This window comes from Thunnus thynnus, chromosome 7, assembly GCF_963924715.1.
Source record: "Thunnus thynnus chromosome 7, fThuThy2.1, whole genome shotgun sequence".
Classification (NCBI taxonomy): Eukaryota; Metazoa; Chordata; class Actinopteri; order Scombriformes; family Scombridae; genus Thunnus; species Thunnus thynnus.
In genome coordinates, this window is record NC_089523.1 from 26,376,417 (window position 1) to 26,402,354 (window position 25,938).

The window sequence follows — 25,938 nt, forward strand, 5'->3', positions numbered from 1 at the left end:
GACATCAGACGTTGACGGGCACGCACATATAGGTTCCTTGCGCACGGGGCGGAACAAATTCCTAGGATGGTGACGGAATAACCCGCCCTACTCTACCTCTGATTGGCTAGTACTCGTTGCCTTCGTTGGTTAGGTTGGTTAGTAGGGTAAGAATATCAAAGTAAGAGCCAATCAGAAGCAGAGTAGGGGCGGGTCTTACGTCGCCATCCTAGGAAACGTAACCTCGCGAACCGCGAAGCTAGTAGCAATCTCCAGTATAGCAGAGCTCTGGCCAGCTATGTGATCCTATAAAAATCTACGTTTCGTTTGCGCCCTACAACGTTGTTGGTTGCGATCTTGTTAGTTATATAACTATACAGGGTTATGATTGGGGAGAGTAACAAAATAGACAAATTCGTGAACCGGTTTTCAATATCATAACAAAGCGTTATGGATGCTGTGAACGCGTTCAACATGGAGGTAAAGTTTGCTCATGTAATACCGTACTCCTAAGAGCTAAACCTAGAGGCTAATGCTAACTAATGTCGGTTGGTTTACGTTAGCCAATTTCTTAGAGAGATAACAACAATTATCTTCATTTTAAACAGCTGTTTTGGATTATTTTTTAGGGAAACGTTAGCTCTAGTTGTACGTGGTTGGTTAAACTTTAATATGACTCGATTGGAGTCGCAGATTCTCGCAAGGCCTCTAATTTTAGTGCCTAGCTAACAGGGAATTTAATGCTAGCTAGCCACATCACTGAGCCCACGATTAACTGTCAGTAGAAATGTTTGGGATAATATTAACCTTAGTAGCTAGCTAAGCTACGTCAATCCTGTAGAATTAGTAGTGTGACTCGCTATCAGCCTTACAAATAACATTACATGTGTCAGGTAGCTGGCACTGCTTCCGACTAATAGTAACGTAATGGCTTGTTTTTGGTAAACTCTATGTAGTCAATCGTTACTAAAACATAACACTAACATAACATAACACAAGCATAACTCGGTATTTTGGTTGTCATTTTATTGTTGTCACTTGAGGACTCTGGACTGTTTTGCCTTGCTGTATTTCTTGAATGTGTGTCTGTGGTTGGACAAGCAATGGTAACAATCAAAATTAGCTTAGCACCGATAAATATCAGTAGTTGGTGAGTTTGAGGTAACTAGTTAAATGTGTGCATAAGTTACCCTAATAGACATAAATCCACTCCTCAGTCACAGACTCTTGAGTATGATTGTAGCGTAAGTAAAAACAGAAATCCTCAGACTGACATGTTGAACACCCAGCATACATAAGATATTAAAAAAAATAAGTTAGTACATAGAACTATACAAGGTACAATTATGCTATGTGAAACTGCACAGTGTAGAATTGATGACTATGAAGGTTTTGTTATGGTACTAGCTGTGGACCCAGGACTGTGTGAATGGTGGATGATGTACTTACCCATGACCCATGTCTGTGGATGTGCAGGGTCATGTGAGACAACACATTGAGTGATTTATCAGATGCGTAACTCTTGTCTATTTTCCTATGTATATTCAGAATGTCTTGACTGTTAATGATTTTTCTACTGTTGTTTCTGTACAATAGCTAAATTTTGCCATTTGTCATTTTAGCCATTTGTGATGTATATTTAGCCTATTTGTCATATAAAGCGAGAATGTTTTCCTATGTTATTTTATGCTTGGGTTTTTTGTGTGTGTTTTACAATGAACTTATGTAATTCTTTTTTTTTTTCAGTTGTTCTCCATGATTGACATGAAGCCTCCAATATCCCGTGCTAAGATGATGTCTGTTACAAAATCAGCCATCAAAGCCATCAAGGTAAATTGAATGCTATATGAATTTTAGTGTTTTATTAAAAAGCAGCCAGTGCAAGGGGGGATCTCCTAGACTCATAGATCTTTTGATTTAGTTGGTTTAGACAGGAATACTGTCATTATACCCAAAGCATTTTGACATGTGATTTGACCCACTAGGGGCTTTGTAATATGCAGTAAATAACTGAATAGTCATTTGTCTTAGATATTGCTATCTTTGATCATGCTAAAATCAAAATCTTTTGCCTCATAGATTGATATTTAGGATTACTTCAAGGAATACTATATCCATAAACTGTAAATTTTAATATCAAGCACTTGCCTCTTCTAGTGTGGATTGCTGGATATGGCAACCAAAGTGGTTCCCTTATTGGCTACTTACTGGATAGTCAGTGAGTGAGCAATGCCTGAGCAGAGCTGCTGGCCTTTGAACAAACCATAGATGGGCATCAGGGAATTTAGGGAGTTGTGTTTTTTTATAAGTATTTTGGAAATGGAGTGGAAAGATATGTTTGGATGTAGTGGAGATATAACACTTGGATTATGCTGTGCTAGTAGATTAAATGTTTTCGCAGACATTTTGGTATCTGTATCTACTGTTAAAATGGTTCTCCACTCTCCTCTTAGCTTAGAAATGGTTCAAACCATTGAAGGCTTTATTCTTTATTTGATAATATTAAGAGTGCAGATTTTCTTTCAGCAACTGACTCTAGACTTACAGAAATCATGTAGGAATTAGGAACTGGGAATTTTATCATTACATGTCCTCAGTATTGTTCTGGACCTCTGTGGCTATGTCTTGCATGATTTAAGTATTGCATAGTGTGCTGTGACTGATGTTAGATTTTGTCTTTTATTAGCTTTACAAACATGTCGTCCAGATTGTTGAAAAGTTCATCAAGAAGGTATGTATATCCTAGAGCCATAGAGCCTGCACAGTACATTAAACATCTGAGTTCAACGTTCACTTTCTTAATGGAGTTTGTCTCGAGACAATGGGAATAAAGTGTTTCTTTTTGGTTTGTTTCCATCAGTGCAAGCCAGAATTAAAAGTCCCCGGTTTGTATGTGGTTGATTCCATTGTTCGACAGTCACGCCATCAGTTCGGTGTTGACAAAGATGTTTTTGGGCCCAGATTCTTGAAGAACTTCACAGATACCTTCCAAAACCTTTACCGATGCCCAGAGGATGATAAGGTACTTTATGTGTGTGCTGTTGCTGTTTTTAATATTGTTGCAATGAACTGTAAAAAAGAAATATCTCAAGTGTGTGAATAATTTATTTTAAAATCAGAGCAAAATTGTCCGCGTCTTGAACCTGTGGGAGAAGAATGGTGTGTTTGACATGGACATCATTCAGCCTCTGATGGATATGGCTAATGGAGCCATTATACCTGCTCCTACACTGGAAGGTAAAGGAATGGAAATATATAATTCTCTTTGAGCAATACCTGTAGCATACTTTGGTCTGGTAACGTTTTTATAATCCATGTACTTGAGTGTTACCTGAGAAAAGGTTGTTGGAAAGTACTTTTCTGAAGTGCATGCAAAGACATTAATCTCAGAACATTTTCCTGTGTCTGAACAGTTCCCACAGATCCACAGCCACAGCCTCCTGTCACTAGTGCCTCAGTTGTGTCTGCTTTGCCCCAGCTGCCCACTCCTGATGCCTTAGCTGCCGTAGCACAGCTGTTCCAGTCCCCCCACGGTCAGGAGGTGAGCAAGGCATCAACTGAAACGTTTCATCAGTTGTACTGATATTGAAAACTAAAGAAAAAGTAAGTTTTCGCCCCCTGAATGACTGGTCCCTGTCCCTCGTGTAGCTGCAGAGAATGCTACAGAACTTCCAGCAGGCAGATAAGTCCCTGGCAGCCACCATAGCAAACAACACACCAAACCCACCCCAGATGCCTGTGGCCCAGCTCAACCCGTACAGCGCACACTCAGAAAAGAGAAGTTCCTTAGCTGAGGTAATGGCATAGCTCACAGCTTAACCCTCTGTCATCATATACAAAATTACTTCCCTCACTCACTGTTTATATATTTTAATTTCTCAGAAACTCCTCGACCGATTTGACTATGATGATGAACCTGAGGATGTAACAACTAAAGAAGGCACTGCCCATTCGCTGTGAGTTTCATAACATTTATTTATGCTGGTACATTTGTTCTGTATGTTTTGTGCAAACTTTTTAAATTGACACTTTTAAGCATGTTGCATATATCACGCCCTTGCTGGTATTTGGTCTCAGACGGCTGACTCAAAAATACTTTGTTTGCAATTGTTGCAGCAAAAATGCATTTAAAGATTCACTTATGTGTTCCAACGCCTGCTGTGACATCATTTAGTCCAATCTGGCGGGGTTTTTTTTAATTAATCAAGGTGTGTTATGCAGATTTTATTCAAAAGTTTTTCTTCAGTTATTATCAAAGGAATCATTTATTTTGGGATTTCTTGTGGAGCAGAGGCGTGATAATTGGGTGGCAGCAAAGAAGAGATTTTACAATTTATATTTCTGCCATTTCATTTCTGGCGTTTTCATATACACATTAAGTATATATATAATGTTTTGAAAAGCACAGCTGGAATTAAAACGTTCTGGTAGGCCATATCATTGAGCCAGCACACACAACACCAAAGTTGTGGAGCTGGCATACTTGAATAGAGCCATTATTAATGTCATTAATCATACATGTCATAATATCTGCTGTGAAAAAGGCCGTTCACAGTTGTGAAGGTGTCAATTGTCAGTGTTTGCATGATTCTAACACCCGGACTCACTACCTGTTTATTTTTGTCATGACAGAGGCATTCCTGAAAATGTGTTTAACCAGTATCCCGGTCAGGTGCCGAACACGGAGAATGTTCATCCACATATGATGGGACAGACTGGTGGTATTGAGGTATCCAATTATAAATTCATAATATGGTCATTCTTATATACAACAGTTCTCTAGTATAATAACAGCATGCTGACCACAAAGTGCTGAAAGCAAATGAAGTTGCTCTGTTTACACTTTGTCCAATGAGGTGTAAAGCCAAAATTACATAGTTCAAATGATTAACATGAAAGTTGCTTTATGAATGCTTCCAAATTTGAATGTTTTGATATTGTAAATGATCAGCTGTGTGGAACTTCAAGCTTCAGTGAAAATGTGTTGTGTTAAACTACGCTGTGGTGTCCCGTGGTGTTTTTCTTCTTCTGTTTTTTATTTTTATTCTTTTAACCGCATTGTGTTTTTATCATCCCTCAGCACGGTGGAGGAATGAGTCATGGCGAACATCATATGATGCCAGACGGATACCGTTCCATAAATGAGGCTTATGCACAGTCACGGGTAAACACCCAAACCTGTTCATTTAGTTTTCAATCTCTCTCATGTGAGAGAAATGCCGACATTCATCAGCTCACTTTTCACTGTGTTTACATTTGAATGTCAACTTTTTTTCCATTAAGTTAATTTTTCTCATTTGTACGGTTTATGCTAAGATAATGCCATGGCTACCTCAATTGGCAAGGAAGTTTGTATGTTTTGTCCAGGAGGGTTAAGTCAAGTGCAACTGGACTTGCTCTAGATTCTTGAAGAAGTTTCGCTTCTCATGCAAAAGGCTTCTCCACTTCTGCTTCCGAAGTTCAGTTTCTATGTTGTGCCACATTTAATTTTGAGACCTGTGGCATGAACTCTCTAAATGGGATCTTAGAACACTCTGCTCATTAATTTGGGAAAAATAGTGTAATATATAATGTTATGTCATCATTGTCTTCTAGGGAAATTCAAGAGAAGACTCATCTATGAGGAGGGAGGGCAGACACAGAGGCTATGGCAGGAGATCAAGATCCAGATCTGGTTCCAGGTAAGAGGCTCTGCTCATCACACATCACTATGTAGTGCCGTGGAATTTCACTTACTCGATTAAAGAAAGATATTTTCAGATATGCCTCTGTTTGTTCAAGTTTTTATTGGGGCAAATATTACACTTTCCAAAGCCTATTTGTAACTACTGTGCGTGTTAAAGTGATTAAGAAATTATTCAATAATCTGCTACAGTAGACAGTTCATCCTTAAGGGGTAAATTGTACACATCAGAAAGCATTGAGCGATTGGTGCAGGGCAGGCACTGACACTGTCAGCTTCTGTCTAGATCCCACTGTTCAGGTTGTCATGTCCTATTTAGCTAATCTTGACAAACGTTTTTTTCCCTTTAGGAAAAGCATTCTTTGGTGAAACCATGTTCAACTGCTTCAATCTTTTGTGTTTAAGATCTCCCAGGAGAAGAAGATCACGATCCACATCCCGCTCGAGAAGGTCAAGGCACAGACGCTCTCGTTCTCGCTCCAGAGAACGCCGCTGGCGATCTCGTTCTCGTTCTCAGGACAGGAGTGAAAGAGAGAAGGACAGAGAGCGCAGACAGAAAGGTCTTCCCAGCATCAAGAGCCAGACGCTCAGTGGTATGTGCTGATCCAAAACATATCTATGAATGTCAGTTATGATTCAGTGCATACAACTGCTGGAATAACTATTGCATGCAAGTTGCAGCTACAATATCTACCCAGATTTCCCTGTAGACAGGAGCCACTTTGTTTTCTCAAGTGATAATTACAATGTTTTGAAACCACATTGCTGTGTATCCCCATTTAACAACAATTAGGGCTGCAACAATTACCATTGTCGGTTAATTTGTTGATAATTATTCTTTGAATAAGCAGTTAATAGCAGACAGACAGATACTTGCCAAGTGACATGATAGCTTCAAAGCTAAAAAATGTTGACTGGGCTGATTGTCAGATAAGCTGAACCTGCATTTTGTTTCACTGACTCTTAAATGTACACCCTTGAGCAGAAACAATGTGAGTAGACATAGAGATTTATGGAAGAATGACACAGGCTCTTGTTCAAGAATGACTCAGAAATATACAACCTGTACTGTAAATTCTCAGATAAAAGCCAGTTTTATACCTTTTAAATATATGTGCCTGGTTTGGCAACTCGTGGTTGCCAAAATCAATGAAATTGCCATATTTCAATTTCATATATTTGTTGTCATAATGATCCCATGTAAACAGGCCACACCCAATAAAACAACATCAAGAGTAGTACTACAGTTTCTCCCTCTGTCACAGATACACACAAACTGATCAGGTTAATATAAAGTGGAATTCACTTAAAACAAGTGGTTTGTGTTTGCTAAAAATGTGAAAGAAAAAGAAGATAAAGTAATGTTACCCTGTGGAGTTTTTGACCTGTAGTAGTGGTAATGAGCTGTTTTGGGTTTTTTTTAATGAGTGGATCCCTCTTTTGTTTGTCTCATGAACGAGGATGCACGCGCACTTGGATGATGCAATACACAGTCCTACCAGTGGTTTCACACTACTCCAATGCAGTGTTTCCCACAGAATCAGTTTTGTGGGGGAGGGTTATAGAATTTTTGAATATTAGGATTTTGTTGTTATGATTTTAGCATAAGTAAAAGAAAAATAAAACTTTCTCGTTTTAAACAACCTTTGTGGCCATTTGAGTATAGATTTCTGAGTTTACCAGGTGCACGTAAATGCGCCATGAAGTCCCTTGTTTTTATAGCGTATGCTCGGCGCTTTACGATGTGGATGCACAATCTATCTTTAAGTCTTTACATTTTTAAGTGGACATAGTGCAACCGCATCTCAAGTTGAGATGGCGTGACGTGACTGTAGGGTAAAAGCTTAGAGCAGGCTGTTTGTGTGCAGCGGGGAGAGAACGAGACGGTGCAGGTGCGTCTGTGTCTGTTTGGGAGTTTATCAGAGAGAGAGCGTGAGAGCATGGTGTGCAGCTCCAAAAATAGAAAATCAATTTGTGGCGGGCCGCCACAAATAAATGAATCTATGGGAAACCCTGCAATGATCTACAAGTGGCTGAAATTCACTATGAAATAGAGAAAGAAGACTGCAAGCTAGTAAACATGGATGTAAACAACGCAGGATTTAAAATACTTAGCTCTGGAAATGTTTTTATTAGGAAAGAAACTGCATTCAACACATTTGTTAAACCTCAAGGATACACAGTATGTTTTCGTGAGTAACACAACTTTTGTTTGTTTACAACAAAACTCCACACGGTTCCTTTAACATTAACATGCTAAACCTAGAAAATGTCTTAGCGAGTCTTTGCAGGCTAAATTACAGTAGGTAGGGTAGTTGCCACATATCTGTAGGCAATCACTTCAGATCGGAGCTATTTCTTGTTCTTGAGTTCCAAAGTCAACTCTATCCATGACAATATATAGTATATTAGTAAGATAAAAACTGAGAATGAAGCATTTTCCATGTAGATAGATAGTGAAGCTGAACACAACTTAAACTTCCATCTTCCAAGGTGTTTTTAATGTTGTTTTGTTTATAGTTTGCAGCACTACACTATGGGTTGGTCAGCTAGACAAGAAAACTCAACAGGCCGACGTGACGTCCCTCCTGGAAGAGTTTGGTCAAATTGACTCCATCAATGTAAGTTTGGACCATTCATGTCAAAGATACTTATAAGCCTCTATGTTCTAAAGCTAATGTTGTTTCTGTATTTCACTCTTACCTTTTGCTCTTTGTGTCCAGATGATACCTCCGAGGGGTTGTGCCTATATTGTTATGGTTCACAGACAAGATGCCTATACAGCCTTGAGCAAACTCAGTAGGGGGTCATACAAAGTCAATCAGAAACCTGTTAAGGTACATAAACTCTACACACACAGATTGCTTTTACCTCCAGTTATATATTGGTTCTGTAGAACTTGTCTTAGTGGTGATTGTTCATGATCATAGCTAATGTCATTCTTGCCTAGATTGCTTGGGCTTTGAACAAAGGTATAAAAGCAGCGCACAAAAAGTTCTGGGATGTGGAGCGAGGCGTTACCTATATACCCTGGACCAAAGTCAAAGTTGAGGAGTTGGAGAGCTATCGGGAAGGGGGTATGCTGGATGTAGACACATTAAATCCAGGTAAACACTTTACGGTTCTTTTAGTATGGCCAAGACTCACTTGTTGAAGATTATAAGCTGCAGTTTTTCTTATGTTGCCATTGTATTTTCTATTGTGCTCAGAGTGGAACACTGCCAAGGACTTCAATAAGCAAGCAGCTGTAAACGGAGCGTTGGAAAGTTTACCAGCAGATGGAAACATCACTGCTCACATCCAGGTAATGCTAATACAGTCTTTAAACACCGTCCTTTCTAATATTGCAAGTGCTGTTATTTTATTGGTATAATGGCGTTGGTGTTGGAGACGCAGATACAAGAAAGATCGTGATACTTCACAATCTTTCTTGTGCAGGCTGTTGGGGAAAATAAACTATTTTTGCACATGAGTAGTGGAGCTTATCTGAACCACATTTACATCTTACTCTTCAGAAGTCAAATCACTGCAAGTTTGAATGAATGTTTTAAAGAAATTGCCCAAGCAAATGTCAAAATCCTCTAAATCAAATAAGAAATATTGTGATAGTTTAAGGCAAGAAAATGTACTATGTCAAAAGTAGGGCTGGGTTTTAAAAAAAGGGATTTTCTGATTCAAAGCAATCTTCATTTAAATTTTCCAATATCAATTCATAACATCTGAGGTTGATCTTTTAATATATGCCTTTTCCTGTGCATTTTAAATCCAAAATGAATCTAGACACCTACCTTTTTGGTTTGATTTAAAATCTAAAGTTGTTGTTCATACACTGCGCTAAAGAAAGCACTTATCTGGTCACTCAATACTCATTGACTTTAGAGTCTGTCTATTGTGTTGACTGCTGTGGTGTGTTCATGTTAAATAAAAAGTACACATTCTTGTAACTCCTTTGGGGTCAATTTGTGATGTAAACATTAATATTGTGAATAATGCACCAGGCACAGGGTTCCTTGTACAATTTACAGCATTAGTTCTTTGAGAATCTCTTTCATATCTAAGCAAAATTGACATTGTAACTGAAATATCCCTGAACGAATTGATATTGAATTGGGACCTTGTGAATCAGAATCAAATCGATTTGGGAAATCTGAATCGATACCCAGCCCTAGTCAGACCGCTATCCCATTCACTGAGAGATACTCTGCAACTCAAAGGTATATGCATGGCACCTCTCTACAGCTTATTTAGCTTCTGAAAGCTTACATTAGGACTTGGACCATGGCCACAGAAAAAAATCTTCTAATGGTGTCCAGTAAAAGTGTCCAGTAAATTATCATATTGTGTCACCTGAAAGCTAGTTCCAGGAAAGAGTTAAATCACTGTTATAATGTATACCAGCAATCACCAACCTTTTCCAAGCAAAGATCACTTCAAGTTCAAATCAAGTGTTTGGCCAATACTGAGACGCTTGCTCACGTATCAGTGATCACACTTGTCATGCAACAGCATTTTGTGGTGCACGTGCGCAGCATGATGAGAGGTTTTCTGTCTGACAGGAAGGCATGGCTAAAGGAGTTCTTTACTTTTATGAGATGTTGGAGGTGTAACTGTTTCTAAGAGCCTGTCGCCTGCAGCTCATCTAACCAGCCTATTGTGGCTGTTTCTGCTTGTATTATTCCTTCCTGCAATATTTAAAGTGATCTTGGGGAAAAAATGCGCTACACACTTGTACATGCTTGTGACACCACTAAATGCAGTGATAAATACAATGAGTTTCCTGTAATTGCTTCATAATAAGTCTCCATGTGATTTTGATGTGTAATGAGCAGCAGAAAGTCAGAATTTTGCATTAATTGAACATAACAGATGCAGTCTCGATGCAGCTCTAGGAGATCGGTGAAAACGAACACATAACTTGTCAACTGAAATGCCTCACAATCGACTCAGAGCTCCAGAAAGATCCACAGGTCGATCGCGATTGATGAGTTGGTGACCCCTGCTGTATTGTCTGTTGGGCAGCAAGTAACCATAGTAACACCCAACTTTTGGCACATTTCAGGGTGTATTGATAACTGATGCGGTCACCCACTGTGTCCACTTTTACTGTGGGGGGTAATCTGGTTCAAACTAGGCTAATATGGAATAGGCTGCTGATCTAGAGGTCAAGATAAACCAGTCAGTCAGCAGTCAGTTTGGTGTCAAACAAGAGGACACAAATTTACATGTATTTTGCGTTTGTGTGTACATATATGCAAATGCTTGTGGCCTTGTGAGCTCCATCTGTCACAACTGCAGTATACCTGTGGATGACACAGCCTTTAATATCTCTAGAAAAACCACAGTTGTGCTGCGCTGCAAATGATTGTTTTATAATGTTTGTGCATCAGTCACAGAATCCCATATTGCTGTTTCCATTATTGCAGCTACTGCAAAATGTTTTATGTAGAGGTTAATTACTTGTGTCACATTTGATGTTTTGAGTGCAGCAATAAAGCAGAATTATCAGGTACTTATTTTAGTTATGATTTAAATTTGTTAGATGCAGCCAATTGCAGATAGCGTATGTGTTTGTCTTATTACTGAGCTCTTCAGAGAAACACATGATAAATGCTTAATCATTGCCCTGCCATACTCAGACTTAAAAGTGTTTTAACTCTGAGCTACTCGCCTTTCTGACCAAGGTTGGTGGCACTCAGTTCCACTCACTGTGTGGTCTCGATTTGGCTTCGAACTTGCGCTTGACGCTTGTCATGTGAAAACCTCTAAAGGAGGTCAGACAGCTTGTAACGGTTAGCCTATATGTCAGAATTTACTGCCTGAAACTTGTCCTTTATAGAAAACCCTCACAGACAGGTTGAGTACACCAGATCTGAGTAATGATAGGATTTTTTAGTGTGGAATTCAAATGTTTTATTAAAAGTGATTTTTTTTTTTTTTTTTATGTTTCTGTCATTAATGAATAGCAGGGTGTTTACTCTGTAAGTGGGGTTGTCAACAAGTCACTCACATGCCACTTTTTCGCAACACAGGTGTTATTTCAGAGTCACCAATAAGCAGGCAAATCTGTTTTGGTCATTTTATCCACTTTGCCACAATTATTCAGATAAGCTCCACTGCTTATATGCTGATAGGCATTAAACTCATTAATGCTAATTCATCAGTTTTCCTTTTTCTTTGCAAAATTATTTTGCATCTTCACTAAGTAACCTTGTACTGTGCAGTATAACTTATTTGAATAAAGTGGGAATTACAAAAAACTAATTACTGTGGTATGTGTAGAGGGATGTATTTCTGTTCATCCTTTCTCTGTGTTTGGAAGCTAAGCTCTATCATCCATAATGTCTGGGTTTGGCTAATTTATCAGTGGTGTATACAATGTTTAAAATATCTGATTACAAAAATGTTTCACTAACCATCCATTAGTGATGGAATAACAAAAATATTTAAATGAATGAATAGATGAATCAGCTTCTTGGTATGTGTTTTGGTTGCAAAGGGTTTGAACCGTAAACTCACAAATATACAAACTGATTCTGAGCTTGCAAGAAATAAATAGAAGCAGTGAAATAAAATGTGAGAACAGTAATTTTGACAGCTCAAGTGATTATCATATGTGAAGTCACAATCTTCAATCAACAGTGTTTTTGTTTGGAAATTAGCAATTTTTTTTTAAAGTCCTCTGATGACCACATGCTGAATAAATGGTTCACAAACTAGCTTAAATAAAATATGATCCAGCTAGATGATCTACACCTTACCATACTTAGTAGGCCTTCTGAACTGAGCACCTCATTTGGAAGAAAGGTTGCTTACATGTCATGGGGTCGAGAATATCTGACTGTTGGCTGCTGGTGGCACTTAAAGGCCCGATTTGGAGGAATTGTGTCAAAATCGGAGACAAGGTAAGCCAACAGCACTCTTAGCATCTAATGCTAAATGTTGCACCAAACTAGCCACTTGTTAATTGAAACTGGACTGGAGATACGATTTTTGAGTTTATATTGACATGATTTTGATAAGGGGAATATTGCCCAACAAAGCAAGCTCAACATGTTTCTCCAAAGTGCTTTGAAAAAAAAATTAAATGCAATAAATAATAGAACCTGCAAATCCAGTAAACTGCACACTGCACCCTTATTTTTACACACCCAGCCATTCTATGTCACTTTAGGACCATTAATCGAATGAGCACTAACTTGCTTTTCTCGCGTACTTTTGAGTTGTCTTCTGTATGCGGAGGCCACATCTGGTGAGTCACCATACTAAACAGAATTTCATCATGGCAAACAGCCAGGTCACTTTTGGGGAGTCTTGCTTTGGGATGTTAAGATGCTTTTAGTGCTCTTAACCCCATGTCTTGATGTTTATGTGCATTTTTCCTCATTAGATTTGACTGGACAGTATAAGCACAAAGCTGCCATATTTTCTGTCCAACTACATGGGTTAAAGGCCCCATGAAATGAAAAATACATTTTCCCATTTTTATTCCTGTGTCCCTGTGTTAATTGTTCATTTATCTCTTGTTATATGTAAAAAAAAAAAAAAAAAAAAAAAAAAATCAGTTTTAGAGTATTTTTACATCAAAATGGTATCAAATGTTTGATGACTCATCCTGCACTCAGGGGCTTTTATAAAAGTTCAACCAATCAAATGTGACTTTTGGCGAGTAGCTAGCCACACCAGTCATATAAAACCGCACTTCACCATTTGTGGGTCATAGAAGCTAACAGCAATATGGAGAGAGATAGGAAGAGATGTGTGTTTTGGGCAAAAACTTTTCATCTCCAAAACAGTGTGGCTGAGGTCTAATTCATTCATCTCTCCCTCGTCTTCCTCCTAATCTTAACAACAGGTTTGGGTATGTGTGGAGCCAACTGTCCGCTGTAGCTCAGTTTCTCTCTGCAGCTCTGTATCACACTAAACTCTAAGCCCCACCCAGTTTTAGCAGTCCAATCAAATGCGAAGGATTTGATTTAAATCCCTCTTATAACTGTACACTGCCCAAATATTCTCTTTCACTGGGAAATACATTACAGTACAGAAGCTGAAGACACTCTAACTTCCGTTTTATGAGGCCCTTAATACAGCCTTTTTCCTTGTGGAAAATATAAAAAATGTACATTTAAAAATTATTGGAAGTCTAGTCATCTGGTGTCTTTTATTATTCTCCTCAGATCTTGTGCATTGTACAGCAATCTGCACTTGGTCCCTCTTCTTAGTCTTGAGCTGCACTTTTGCCCCTTTTTGTTTCCGCCATATTCATACAAAAAGTAGTAATCCGGTAGCAATCTCACATTTCCACATCAATGACCTTTCAAATCTCTTGATTTTTATTTGTTTTAAAATTTTTGGATCCAAGACAGCTATTAAAAAGTAGCTTTTTACAGACTAACTACTTTTCATACTGTTCTTTTTGGCAAACCCCCCCGCCCCCAAAAAAATAGAAAAAGAAGATTTTTCTTTTGAGCGTTACCTTCCCATGTAAATGTTTGGTCATTTGCCTCTGCATTGTGCTGGGTTAAATCACAGACACACCTGTGCTTGATGCAGGATGCTTGATTACATACTCTGCTAATAATGCAAACAGGGGTAAACCCTTTTTATTTTCGGTTGCTGCTTAATTATTGCTGCCTATATAAGGTAACCTTGTCCGAATCATGTATCGCTGGGTCCACTCCTAAACCTGACCAGCACAGTGCCAGTTTGTACTGGTTGGTCATATTTTCCACTCACTTTCAATCTGTTAAACCAAACAGCACATGCAGCTTATTCAGAGTTGATACCATGTGTACCAACACCATTATAAACAATACAGACTAATAAACACCTATTTCACAAGGCTTGTAAAGGCTGAATCCAAATGGAAAAGGTGCTGTAATGGCTCTGCCAACACTTAAAAACTGTGAAAAGAGTAAATTAAAGTTGACTACTACATCTCCACCACTGGCTGATTATCAGCTCATTGAGATTAAATATCATACGTACCGCCTCATGTGTCGCCTGCATTTAACTGAGTTTCTCTGCACTTGCCGCTATGCAACAAGCCCCACACCGACAAGGCCAAATGGAGTGCAACATATGTAATCCCACACTCCGCCAGTGTCCCTGCCGCGCTCCTATTTCTCAGCATCAGTGCACCTCAACTCTCTAGAGAAGCTGCGAATTTCATCATGTTTGCTTCCCTGATTGGCACATCCCAGCTACTGCACCTTGACTACCTCCTTCAACTGTATGGCATATCTGGGGCGTGGTATGGGCATCAAATAACTCCTGTCAACTAATGTGATGTGGCCAGTGTGTGTTCCACTGAAAGGATGGAGTTTCACTGTCGGCCATCCTCAATGGCAGCATAGAGGAGGAGACAAGTGGTCGAGGAAGAAAAAGTAGCAAGAAAGATGCAAATGTGTAAACAGTGACAGAATAATGCGGTTGAACTAAACTGTTTCAGCAATGTCTGCTCAACACAGTGGGGTTGACAGGGCTTGTGCCACTTTTTCTTTTCTTTTTGCAAGAGGATAAAAGCAGCTTTAAAAAAAATCTTTTGTATCTTTTTACATATTGCATATGTTTATCTCAGAGTTCATCAGAATGCTTCCTTTCTATGTCTAAAGTTTCTTCTGGGAGGTATTCCTCTGAACCCCTTACAGGAGTTCAGTTTTGGAATTGTCACCCTTGTAAAAATTGGTTTGATGCCAAAAGCCTTCTCTTTATCTCAAGGCCAAGTGAATGATCTCATATCTTGTACGCTGTACATAATTAGTTGCGTTGCTAATTTGTAATGTTTTAAGACTTTTGTGACTGATGTCAAAGTCCATTTATACATTTATTGGAGCTCATCGTTTCATTGAGAGGTCAGAAAATTAACTTATTTTACACTGATTAAAAAAAACTGGATCCAGGATGTGTGTATCCGTGGTCCATGTTTAGTAGTCTTTTATCACATTTCCATTCATAAATGACCTAACAAATGACACCACAGAACATTTCCAGTGCAGCAATCAGCTATTGCTCCCACAGGTAACCAGGGATGTTGCAGTACAGCGGATACAGCAAAAAATGTAATGGCAGCCCTTCGTCAAAAATAACTCCTGGAATGAAGTGGACAAGGTAAAAAAACAAAACAAAAAAAAAACCCAAAACAAAACAGCCAAATAGACCTTTTTATTGCTCATTTAGGACATATCAGCCTTCAAATGGCCTTTAACTTCATTTTTATACAATTTGGGTATTTTGGGAGCCCCTTTACTACACTGTGTAATAAAAAGCATAACAATAAAATTGGTATATATGAATAGTAAAAGACCTGCAAAAAGGTGGGGTGGGGGTGTAATTTAGGCTTTCCTCATTGTCTTTCATACTTTAAAAAGCAAAAACAAAACACAGGACATACACTGTTTGTAAAACATATCTTCAAAGTATTATATATTTATTTATTATGATAATAATAATAATAAATTATAATATACTTTTTTTGTGATCCAGTTGTCAGTTTTTAAGGAATAATCAAATTTAGCAGTAAATGTTCATGTCATTTTAAAAATTGAAATTAATAATTCGAAACTCAAAATACATCTTACACAGTACGTTTGTTTCAACTTTTGTTTTAATTTTAATTTTTTTACATTGACGAGAGTCGATTTAAAAGGCTTCCTTTTCAAATTGTTTTTTTCCTCAGTTTTTATCATTGAACTAAAACTATTTTAGAACACTACCAAGAATACTAGTAACACATTGGGTTATGTTTTGGATGTGGGTTTTCAGAAAGGGTTTGCATTTTGAATGTCTTCAAGCTTCGAATAGAAATGCAGTATTTGTGAACATCAGCTTGAGACTGTAGAGGTAAGGAGGATGAGTTTCAGAATGTGATTGCATCATGTGGTAAAACCTGGAGTTGCTTTCAAGAGAAATAACATGGACCAAATAGATGTTATATAGCATTTGAAAATTTATCATTGATTTTCTTTTAATTTTAATTAAGTGGCTCTATTCTACAGTTGTGAAAAACATAGGACACCCCATGAAAACCTTTGTCTTTTTCAACATATTTAAACATTTGGACGTTTGATCTTCATTTTAACAATATGAAGAGATGTAGGTAGTTTAACTCAACAAATAAAACTGAAGAAATGTCTTTTCAAATGATTTGTAAAATTTAATCAATATAAATGCAGTTTTCTTGTTAGGACACCCACACATTTTTTACTGCTTAAAATGCACCACATAAGGTGCAAATGCTTAGAATATCTTTAAAGAGGATTGTGTCTTATTTAAACCTCAAACATTTAGTTTGGTTTGCTCTTGATTGTTGAAGTGAGTGGTATCACCATGAGCAAGACCAAAAGAGCTCTCTGAAGCCCTTAGAAGGAAAGTTGTAGATGTGTATGAGTCTGGGAAGAGATTTTAAAAGATCTCCAAACAATTAGAAATCAGACATTCCACTATCTGGAACATTTAAAACAACTGCCAACATGGCCAGGTAAGGCCGTCCTAGCAAGTTCAGCCCAAGAGTACACTGCAAGATGCTTCAAGAAGTCTCCAACAATCCTAAAATGTCATCACGGGACCTAAACATAGCTCTTGCCACAGTTGATATCAAAGTACATACATCTTCCATCAGTAAGAGACTGCACAAGTTTGATTTTCATGGGAGGTGTGCAAGGAGGAAACCCTTGCTGTCAAAAAAAACATCAGGGCAAGACTAAAGTTTGCCAGAGGACACCTAGATAAAGACCAGGACTTCTGGAACAATGTGCTTTGGACAGGTGGATCCAAAGTTGAATTATTCGGGCACAGTAACAGAAGACATGTTTGGCGCAAACCAAAGACAGCATTTGAGCACAAGAACCTCATACCAACTGTGAAGCATGGGGGGTGGAAATGTCATGGTTTGGGGCTTCTTTGCCGCAGCAGGGCCTGGCCAGCTCACCACAGAATCCACTATGAATTCTTTATTGTATCAAGGGGTGCTTGAGGAAAATGTGAAGCTGAAGCGGATCTGGACCATGCAACATGACAATGACCCAAAACATTCCAGTAAATCCACCAAGGAATGGCTCAAAAGAAAGAAATGGAGAGTTCTCGAATGGCCAAGTCGAAGCCCGGATCTTAATCCTATTGAGATGCTGTGGGGTGATTTGAAATGAGCAGTGCATGCAAGAAACCCCTCAAACATCACACAGCTGAAAGAATTCTGCATGGACTAGTGGGAAAAACTTTCTCCCAGTCGATGTCAGACTGGTAGACAGTTATAGAAAATGTCCAATTGAGGTTATTTTAGCCATAGGTTGCAATACCAGCCATTAGGGCATAGGGTGTCCTAATCTTCTTCAGTAGGAATTGGCATCTTTATTATTTTTTTTGTTAAATAAATAACTTAGTTAAATTTTCATTGTTTTTGGATAATTTACATCACATTTATGTATAGATACTGTTTGAAAGAAGATCAAATATTGATATGTCCATATTTCTTAAAAAAAAGAACTATATTAATATATTTCATGGGGTGTCCTATTTTTTTCTTATGACTGTACATGTTGAAGACATATATCTGACTCTTAGCCCTTTGGTTCCTTCTCACATGCACATATTGGGTTTATATAACCCAAACATGGTTTATCATTTAAAATCTGGACAGTCTTTTCATTTCAGTTTTTTTGAATGAAGTGACATTTCAAAGAAAGAGGAATTCTTCAATTATATCCTGTAACAGTGGTTTAGATCCATGTTACAGATGGGGAACATCAGACTCGCATGAGTCTAACAAAGGTGAGTCTAAAATGCTCTTTGGATATTGGGATTCCCACTCTTGGAAGATACTATGGAATGGTTGAAAGGTAAAGAAAGGCTCATTCATAATAAAATGGACCTTTGTATTTTTACATGTCTTTTTTTTTTTTTATACACATGAATAATCTAAGCTGCCAGATTTTTTAGGTAATTTTATTATACAACTGCCTCATTACCATGTTTCACATGTCTTGTGAGTAGCAGGTATAAACAAAGAACAGGAATTATATTGACAAGAATGAAATCACTGAGTTGACCCATCAGGGATAAGATTGTTGATCGAATACAAGGTTCCCAGCTGCCTGGCTCGTGGGGTTTCCTCAGTGGAAATAACCTGCAGGAAAAATGGAGCAGCAGATATCCTGTATTTCCTGCTGATGGGATGAGACACCAGGGTAAGAGCAGACCCCTGTTATTATCTCGCAGTACAGACTGCTTCAAGGTTGTTTGATTTATGAACTGTTATTTCTCTCCTTTAATTCTGCCATTATAGTCGCTAAAACAGCATGAAGCATTGTGCTCATATAAACTATGGCAGGTTCTTTTATAGTCTGTCATTATGTTCTTATGACATCATTTTTGCAGGTCATTAGGCACATTTTTCTGTAGGTTCTTAAATTGCACTATAATCCCACGTTTTCAGGTACTGATTTGGAATCATTAACTGAATTGGTCCCATTTTACATCCATCAAGCCTTAATATGAATTCTAGTTTTAAAGCTGCTATGAGCACCTCTAGAATAATGAATGACGACAAAAAAAATCACCCTCTCCCCAAGTGCTTCCTCCCTTAAAGTTATGTTCAGCTGTGTGCAAGTGGCAAACTTAAAGCCACTATGTGTAAGATTTTAATATTTTTGCCTTAAGCACCCCCAAGTGGTAGTATCGGAAAATTGACATATGGCAGACAGCAATGTATGCCACTACCCAGCATTGGTTAGGCATTTCAGCAAATTGCCAGTTTGTCAAAATGAAAACTGATGGTTGAGCTGAACTATATTCTTTAAGTGAGGGCAATAGGCAAATGTAGTAAATTCCTTATTATTTTTTATTTGCAATGATGAAAATGTTTTCCCCAGGTTACTTGTTTTTTGTTGCATTCACAAAAAAACAAAACTTATTTTGGAATTTCTTGGCATTTTGGGAAATATGCTTATCCAAGAGTTTGATGAGAAGATTGATACCACTCTCATGTCGGTATGGTAAATGTAAGGTTATGCCCACCAGCCAGTTCACTTAGCTTAGCACAAACAGCTAGCCTAGCTCTGTATTATGTAACAAAATCAGTCTATATACAGACATGAGTGGTATCAATCTCATCTAACTCAGCAATAAGCAAATAAGTGTGTTTTCCAAAATGTCTAAATATTGTTTCAACCCATTAAGATCGCAAAAGTTTTCGCTGTCAGAACTAGTTAGCTTTCTAACCTGAGTGTGGCTCCTAATTAATCAAGCGATAACCAACTCAGCTTAATTCTGAATCCACTGCAAAAGTGCTTTTACCTGCATTTTTTAATGATGACCACTGGATGTTGCCTTTAGAAAATTAAATAACTGGGAAACCCCCCAAATTCTCTTGAAATGCAAAAGAAAATATGTTGTCTGTGCTGATTTTTACTCTGTACACTTTTTCTGTTTTTTCTTTTTATGTGGGACACATAACTACAATGCCAATATGCAGAGGTGGAAGAAGTACTCAGATCCTTTACTTTAGTAAAAGTACCAATACAGCTTTGTAAAAATACTCCATTACAAGTAAAAGTCCTGCATGATGAATCCAACTTATGTTATACATGACATCATTAGTTTATTAATACTGAAGCATCAGTGTGTAAACAGCATGTTACTGCTATAGCTGCCGGAGGTGAAGCTAGTTTGAACTACTTCATATACAGTTAAGTAGTTTAATCCAGTGGTTCCCAATCTAGGGGCCACTTAGGGGCCAAAGGGCCACCAGATAAATCTGAGGGGTCATGAGATGATTAACGGGAGAGGAAAGAAGAAAAAACAAAGTTCTGATACAGAAATCTGTTTTTAGCTTCTGGACTTTTTGAACATTTATTATAATTAACGTGAGGAATTTAGAGGAGAAAATTACAATTTGGTGGAGCTGTTAACAACTCAGACATCTGAAATGTGACCCCGGCTACACACTGGTTTTTGGAAGATGTTAAAAGCCCAAAAACATTGGAAACCAAGGAAAATACAAGTATTTTGTGCAAAATTGTACTTAGGTACTATACTTGAGTAAATGTACTTAGTTACTTTCATCCACTGCCAATATGTGTAGAATCACTTTCTTATAAATTATTTTGATGGCATCGATTTTTGTTTGTAGAAAAATTAGACAATACCTGGTGAAAATTATAGTTGTCTGCCAATGTGTCTTTTTTGTGATAATACCAGTGGGGGATGTCAAAATCTGGCATTTTCTATCCCTACACATAGTGCCTTTTAAAGTCTGGTCAAGTCCTGGTTATGTGTATGTATCTCTCTGTGTATATTTGTTTTATCACTTAAACTCTTTGAATTTATACTTCAGTAAATTCAAATATAACCCTTTCAGTTAGCAGAGTAGAATATTAGTTTGAGTTGTGTATGTATGACAGGCAGCTGACATACCCTTTGCACAGGAATTGGGTGTTAAAATTCAGATTTAGTAATATTTTGGAGTGGCTGATTATAGATCCCTGGGCACTTCCAGTAACCAAATTTAATTTACATGGAATTTTAAATTTTGTAAAAGCTGTCAAAGAGGAGGGATTAATGTGCGAGTCATATGTGCACTGATGGCTTAAATTATCTCATAATCGTAATTAAGACGAGTTAGAATATAAATAGGTGCTTTCTATCTAATGGGAGATTTGTTTGAATTACAGACAGAAGTGTGTTGCACAATAAATAGGGTTTTTTGTGTGTATTTGTTTTTCTGATGTGTTGCACTGGGAGGTCAGACTGTCACATTTGAAAAGAACGGCATATTGTACTTTGTGTCAGTAACGTGATCTATAGGTGAACTTGCTCTATAGACTGTGTGTCTACAGCCAACTTTGTCTTACACCAAGGAGACAATGTCAAGACAGGAGCTGCTGTCATGGGGTGATCACCTTGCAGCACCTGGTATGCTATGAGTTTTAACTATAATGTTCATTGAATCTGTGAACAATAGGTATCGTGCATTCATGGATAGAACTGTAACTTGTGTTAACGATAGATTTAGGGTTGTATGTTGAATGCATGGTACATTATTTCTATCTGTGGGAAAAAATGTCTAGTTAAATTGTTACATTAAAGGTTAACTTTAATGTTAACATTTAATCTGTGTGTCACTAATCATACCTTCCATAACATCAGCTTAAATTACTTGAGTGCAGTCATACAGTAACTGGTGAAGCAGATGAAGTTTGATGTTTCTTATATTCATTAGTCTAGATTCAGTATTCTGAGTTTTACAATAGGGCTTGGGTTTATAGTGATTTGGTTAACAAGTCTGATTGGCTTAATTAGTATTTGTAGTTATTCTGACTAACTTTGAAGTCATGACTATAATCTTTATTTGCCAAGCACTGTTAACTTTTCATTTATAGATCATTTTATGTAGCCACTAAATTTGTAATACAACTTATGATTCTGTTTCATATACCCATAAACTATTCTTAGGTTTTAAAATTGAATATTACAAATGAAGTCAGTGACAGATGTGTGCATCAGTTCTCTGACTATAGATTTTTTCTTAATCATCTCAGCCAGGAGGCTGAGGGAGAAAATGAATGCTTTGCTTCATTCTTTATCAATACTTTTGATGTATTAGCAAGTGGCACATTAATTAGAAGTTTTATGAATTTAAAGTTTCATCAATATAAAAATACATACAGGTTATGTCATTTTTAAATGAGAGTCATCCATATGTCTGTATGATGTAGTTTGTGAGTGTTTTTGTGTGGCAGTTCAATGTTATTATCAGCTGTGACCACAGAGGTAACCTTTGACCTCTTTCATTGAGCCATAGATTTTGTCAATTGTTAGTTTGTTGATCAGCAAGATATCGCAAAACAAATTAACACATTTCTGTCAAAGTTGATGGCAGTGTTTCTTAGTTCAATTTATTGTGTGTGTGTGTGTGTGTGTGTGTGTGTGTGTCTGTCATAGGCTACTTTCAGGGACAAATTTCAGACTTAAAACCAGTTGTCCAACTGGAGACAAAAGGGTTAGGGTAAGTCTCTAGGAAATGAATGTAAGTTTATGTAATGTCCCCAAAAGTGACCCAGGACTGTGTGTGTGTGTGTGTGTGTGTGTGTGTGTGTGTGTGTGTGTGTGTGTGTGTGTGTGTGTGTGTGTGTGTGTGTGTGTGTGTGTGTGTGTGTGTGTGTTCTTTCATAGTCAAGGAGTATGTGAACTCCTACTCCTCGGGGACTAGGAGCAGACTTTAGCACTTTCCTGCTCAAGTTTCCACCTTGACCCTCACCTTAAAGTCAATGTGTCAGCTTGGTAATAGAGAATTTTGTCAACTCTTAAGGCAGGTTTGTTGAGAAATTAATTTTAAATTTAAATTTTAAAGTTTTGGTTGTTTTGGTGCATTATAGGAAACAAGTGAATTGTTCAGCATTGTTGGGATGGTGATCTGTACCTTCCAAATGCCTTTTGGGTTAAATAATTTACCTGAAGTGCTAGTCTCTCTCAGCTCCTCCTATTAAAACTCCCAAGTGTCCTCTTACAATAAGCCTCTGAAATGGCAAACATCCTCCCATATATGGTTCATGTTCTGCCAAAACTAGAATTGTTAAACTCTGTTTACAACTATGTGCAATTGTAGTAGTGTGTCCACAAATCGATAGCATTAAAAAATTAAAGCAATTTTAATAACAACTGCAACCCTTGTTTGTCTGTGACGGTTATGCACTTTACATAAACACACTTGCCAATGGCCAATAGCCAATGGGTATTTGCAGGAATGAGGAACTGGATACCTTTTTTTTTTTAAAAAGGAAAAAAAAACAAAAGCTACTCTGTGCCTGGTGATGTTGGGTCAAAAAAATGCAGTTATTGTATGCAATGGGTAAGTAACAAAAGAAGGTGTATGTCACTCATTGTTTGTCCCAGCAATTCATTTCAGTACATTACAGAATGACATGAAACCTAACGAATTGTCTACATCCTGAACTGCTTCTCTTCCAACATAAATCCTGAGCTTATATTTCAGGAAGGACCCCCGTCATGCTAAATTGAATGCATACAATTTCACTTGTCCTGAGTTATTATGACTAGGTGACAGTTTTTCATTTGTCATTGAGCACTAGTTCATTTAGAGACGCATATCATCACCTAATTATTCTGTATTCTACCATAATATTATGGGATTGACTCCATCCAACCCTTACAAATGCATCATCATTATGTCACAGTGCTGTATATTCTGGGTAAACTAATATCAAATATCATGAGTCCATTGAATTTCAGCAGATTTTCTCTGTTTCATTCCCTCAGTGTGTTAAAAGCAAGAAATATAATTAGAAGTAAAAGTCTTTTTATTTTACTGTTACCTCACTAATGAATAAAGACAGTGATACTGTACAACACTTGAAGCTGGCTTTCAAGATGGTATTAGCTTCAATATTTTAATAATGTCAAATATGACATGATACCAGAACACAGTTCCTTGGAAATTAAATAAATTAATTGATTTTTTTTTATGTGTGTAATTGAAATTGTGTTAGTTTTTGATTATAATAATGTGTGTATCTTCTTAGGGCTTGCAGAAAGACAAATTAAATACAAAAGGGTGTAATCAAGAAGCTGCTTCATGCTATGGGATCAGAAAATGTTTTAGATGTTTAAAATGTTAAAAAATGATGTTGTAAATGTTTTTCATCTTTTAGTAGGTTGCCGCTTCAGGAGGACTTTATTAATGTCTTCACTTTAATCTTAATTTGGATGCCATTGTTCTTTGTCTTCCAGGTGCCATCAGTTCAACAGGCAGCGCCGATGGGAAGTCCACCTGCTTTTCCTGGCCCCATCATGCTGTCCCCTACGTCCATCCCCCCAGGAGGAGCTCCTTTCATCCCCACAGAGTTAAACCCTACAAATTTGGCACCAAGTAAGATATTTATACAGAAAATACTGTGGATTTTATAAGCATCATCTAAGGGGGAGATGTGTGTGCTGTCATATTGATTAAAATGCTGATGTGGTGATGTCACTGTTCTTGGCTTGATGTTTCGCCCTTAAAAAAATTCTCCCTGGTCTGGTTTTTATGCTGTCATAATACTTGTCTTCCCTTTGGGATTCATCAAATCTTATCTTGTTTTTGCAGCAGTAAGTATAAAACCCCCAGAGGAGTCCGCCAAGGATTCTACAGGAGAAAAAGGCACATCCTTAGATGCAGGTACAGACAACCAGCTGGGATCCCCTACAGCACCAGTGATGACCCTGCCAGGCCCACCAGTCATGCAGGGTCCCAGACTGGGTATGCCGCCTCTGCAGCATCCTCCTGGAATGCCAAATCCTCATCTACCTCCATTCCTCTCACCTCCAAACATGCCCCCGCAAATGATGCCTGGAGGACCCATGTTTCCACCAGACAGATTCAGGATGCCGATGCCCTTCCCTCCTCGTGGCCCTCCTTTCCATCGACATCCTTCCATGGGACCAGAGGGCATGGGTGACAGGGAAGGGATGCATTTCCGAAACGGGAGGCCAGGGTTTGGGTGTCCACCCTTCCACAGAGGAAGGTGGTAGAGGTCAGCTGACTGATGGACCTCAGGGGAGACACTGATAAACCACTGTGAGATACTAATCAATATCAGGACATCTGGTTCAACAAGGACTGCTGTGAACAACAGGGTTGCAGAAACTTTTGTTCAGACTTTTTTTACACCACCAGAACCTTTTCTTAGGGTTGAATAAACAATGAAAACCAAGACATGGCGTTCTGAATGTTGTCCATGCTCCGATTTTTGCTGTAAATACTGTACGTGCTTGTAGCTGTTTGCTATCTTTTTGTATAGGCCTATTTGAAGTTGTGTAGTTTATGCTTAAGTCTGTAATCCTGGTAGTTGGAGGTAAAAACAAAAGCAGAGTCTGTATTTTTTGAGCATATTCCCTCACAGGAGTTTTTGTGTATGGAAGGAGACAGTAAAACTCTACAATTCATACCTTTTTTGGTATATTGTTTTTAGTAAAAATGTCTTTGTACCACATCGATGTCTAATTCTTCACCAGAGAAGTTGGATTTCAGTTCAAGCAGAAGAAAGGAGATTTCATGTCCTGCCAGTAGAGGGTAGAGTAAACCCTGTTACCATGGCCAACCTCTGTTGTACATTAAGGTCACACCTTGTAGGATCATGTGCAGTGAATATTAAAAAGGAGTGCTACCATTTGATCAGGTGGTTTTAATTGTGTTGATCAGACTGACGTTTTAAGTTCTTTCTCAGAAAACTGAGGTGGGTTAATAAATAGATTAGGATCCTGCATGAGTGGTATTATCAGATTTA

General features: G+C 37.9%; 1 protein-coding gene across 1 annotated transcript; it reads left to right on the forward strand.

Annotated features, from left to right (window-relative positions):
• Positions 1-216: 216 nt before the first annotated feature.
• Positions 217-25,826, forward strand: LOC137186346 (SR-related and CTD-associated factor 4-like). Its single transcript, XM_067595209.1, has 18 exons — positions 217-459; positions 1,726-1,809; positions 2,666-2,710; positions 2,840-3,001; positions 3,099-3,216; positions 3,393-3,520; positions 3,628-3,774; positions 3,862-3,935; positions 4,612-4,708; positions 5,060-5,143; positions 5,575-5,660; positions 6,068-6,255; positions 8,183-8,283; positions 8,386-8,499; positions 8,613-8,769; positions 8,872-8,966; positions 24,404-24,542; positions 24,759-25,826. The coding sequence occupies exons 1-18, from the start codon at positions 430-432 to the stop codon at positions 25,181-25,183; spliced, it is 2,274 nt and encodes a 757-aa protein (XP_067451310.1). The 5' UTR covers positions 217-429; the 3' UTR covers positions 25,184-25,826.
• The last annotated feature ends 112 nt before the right edge of the window (positions 25,827-25,938 follow it).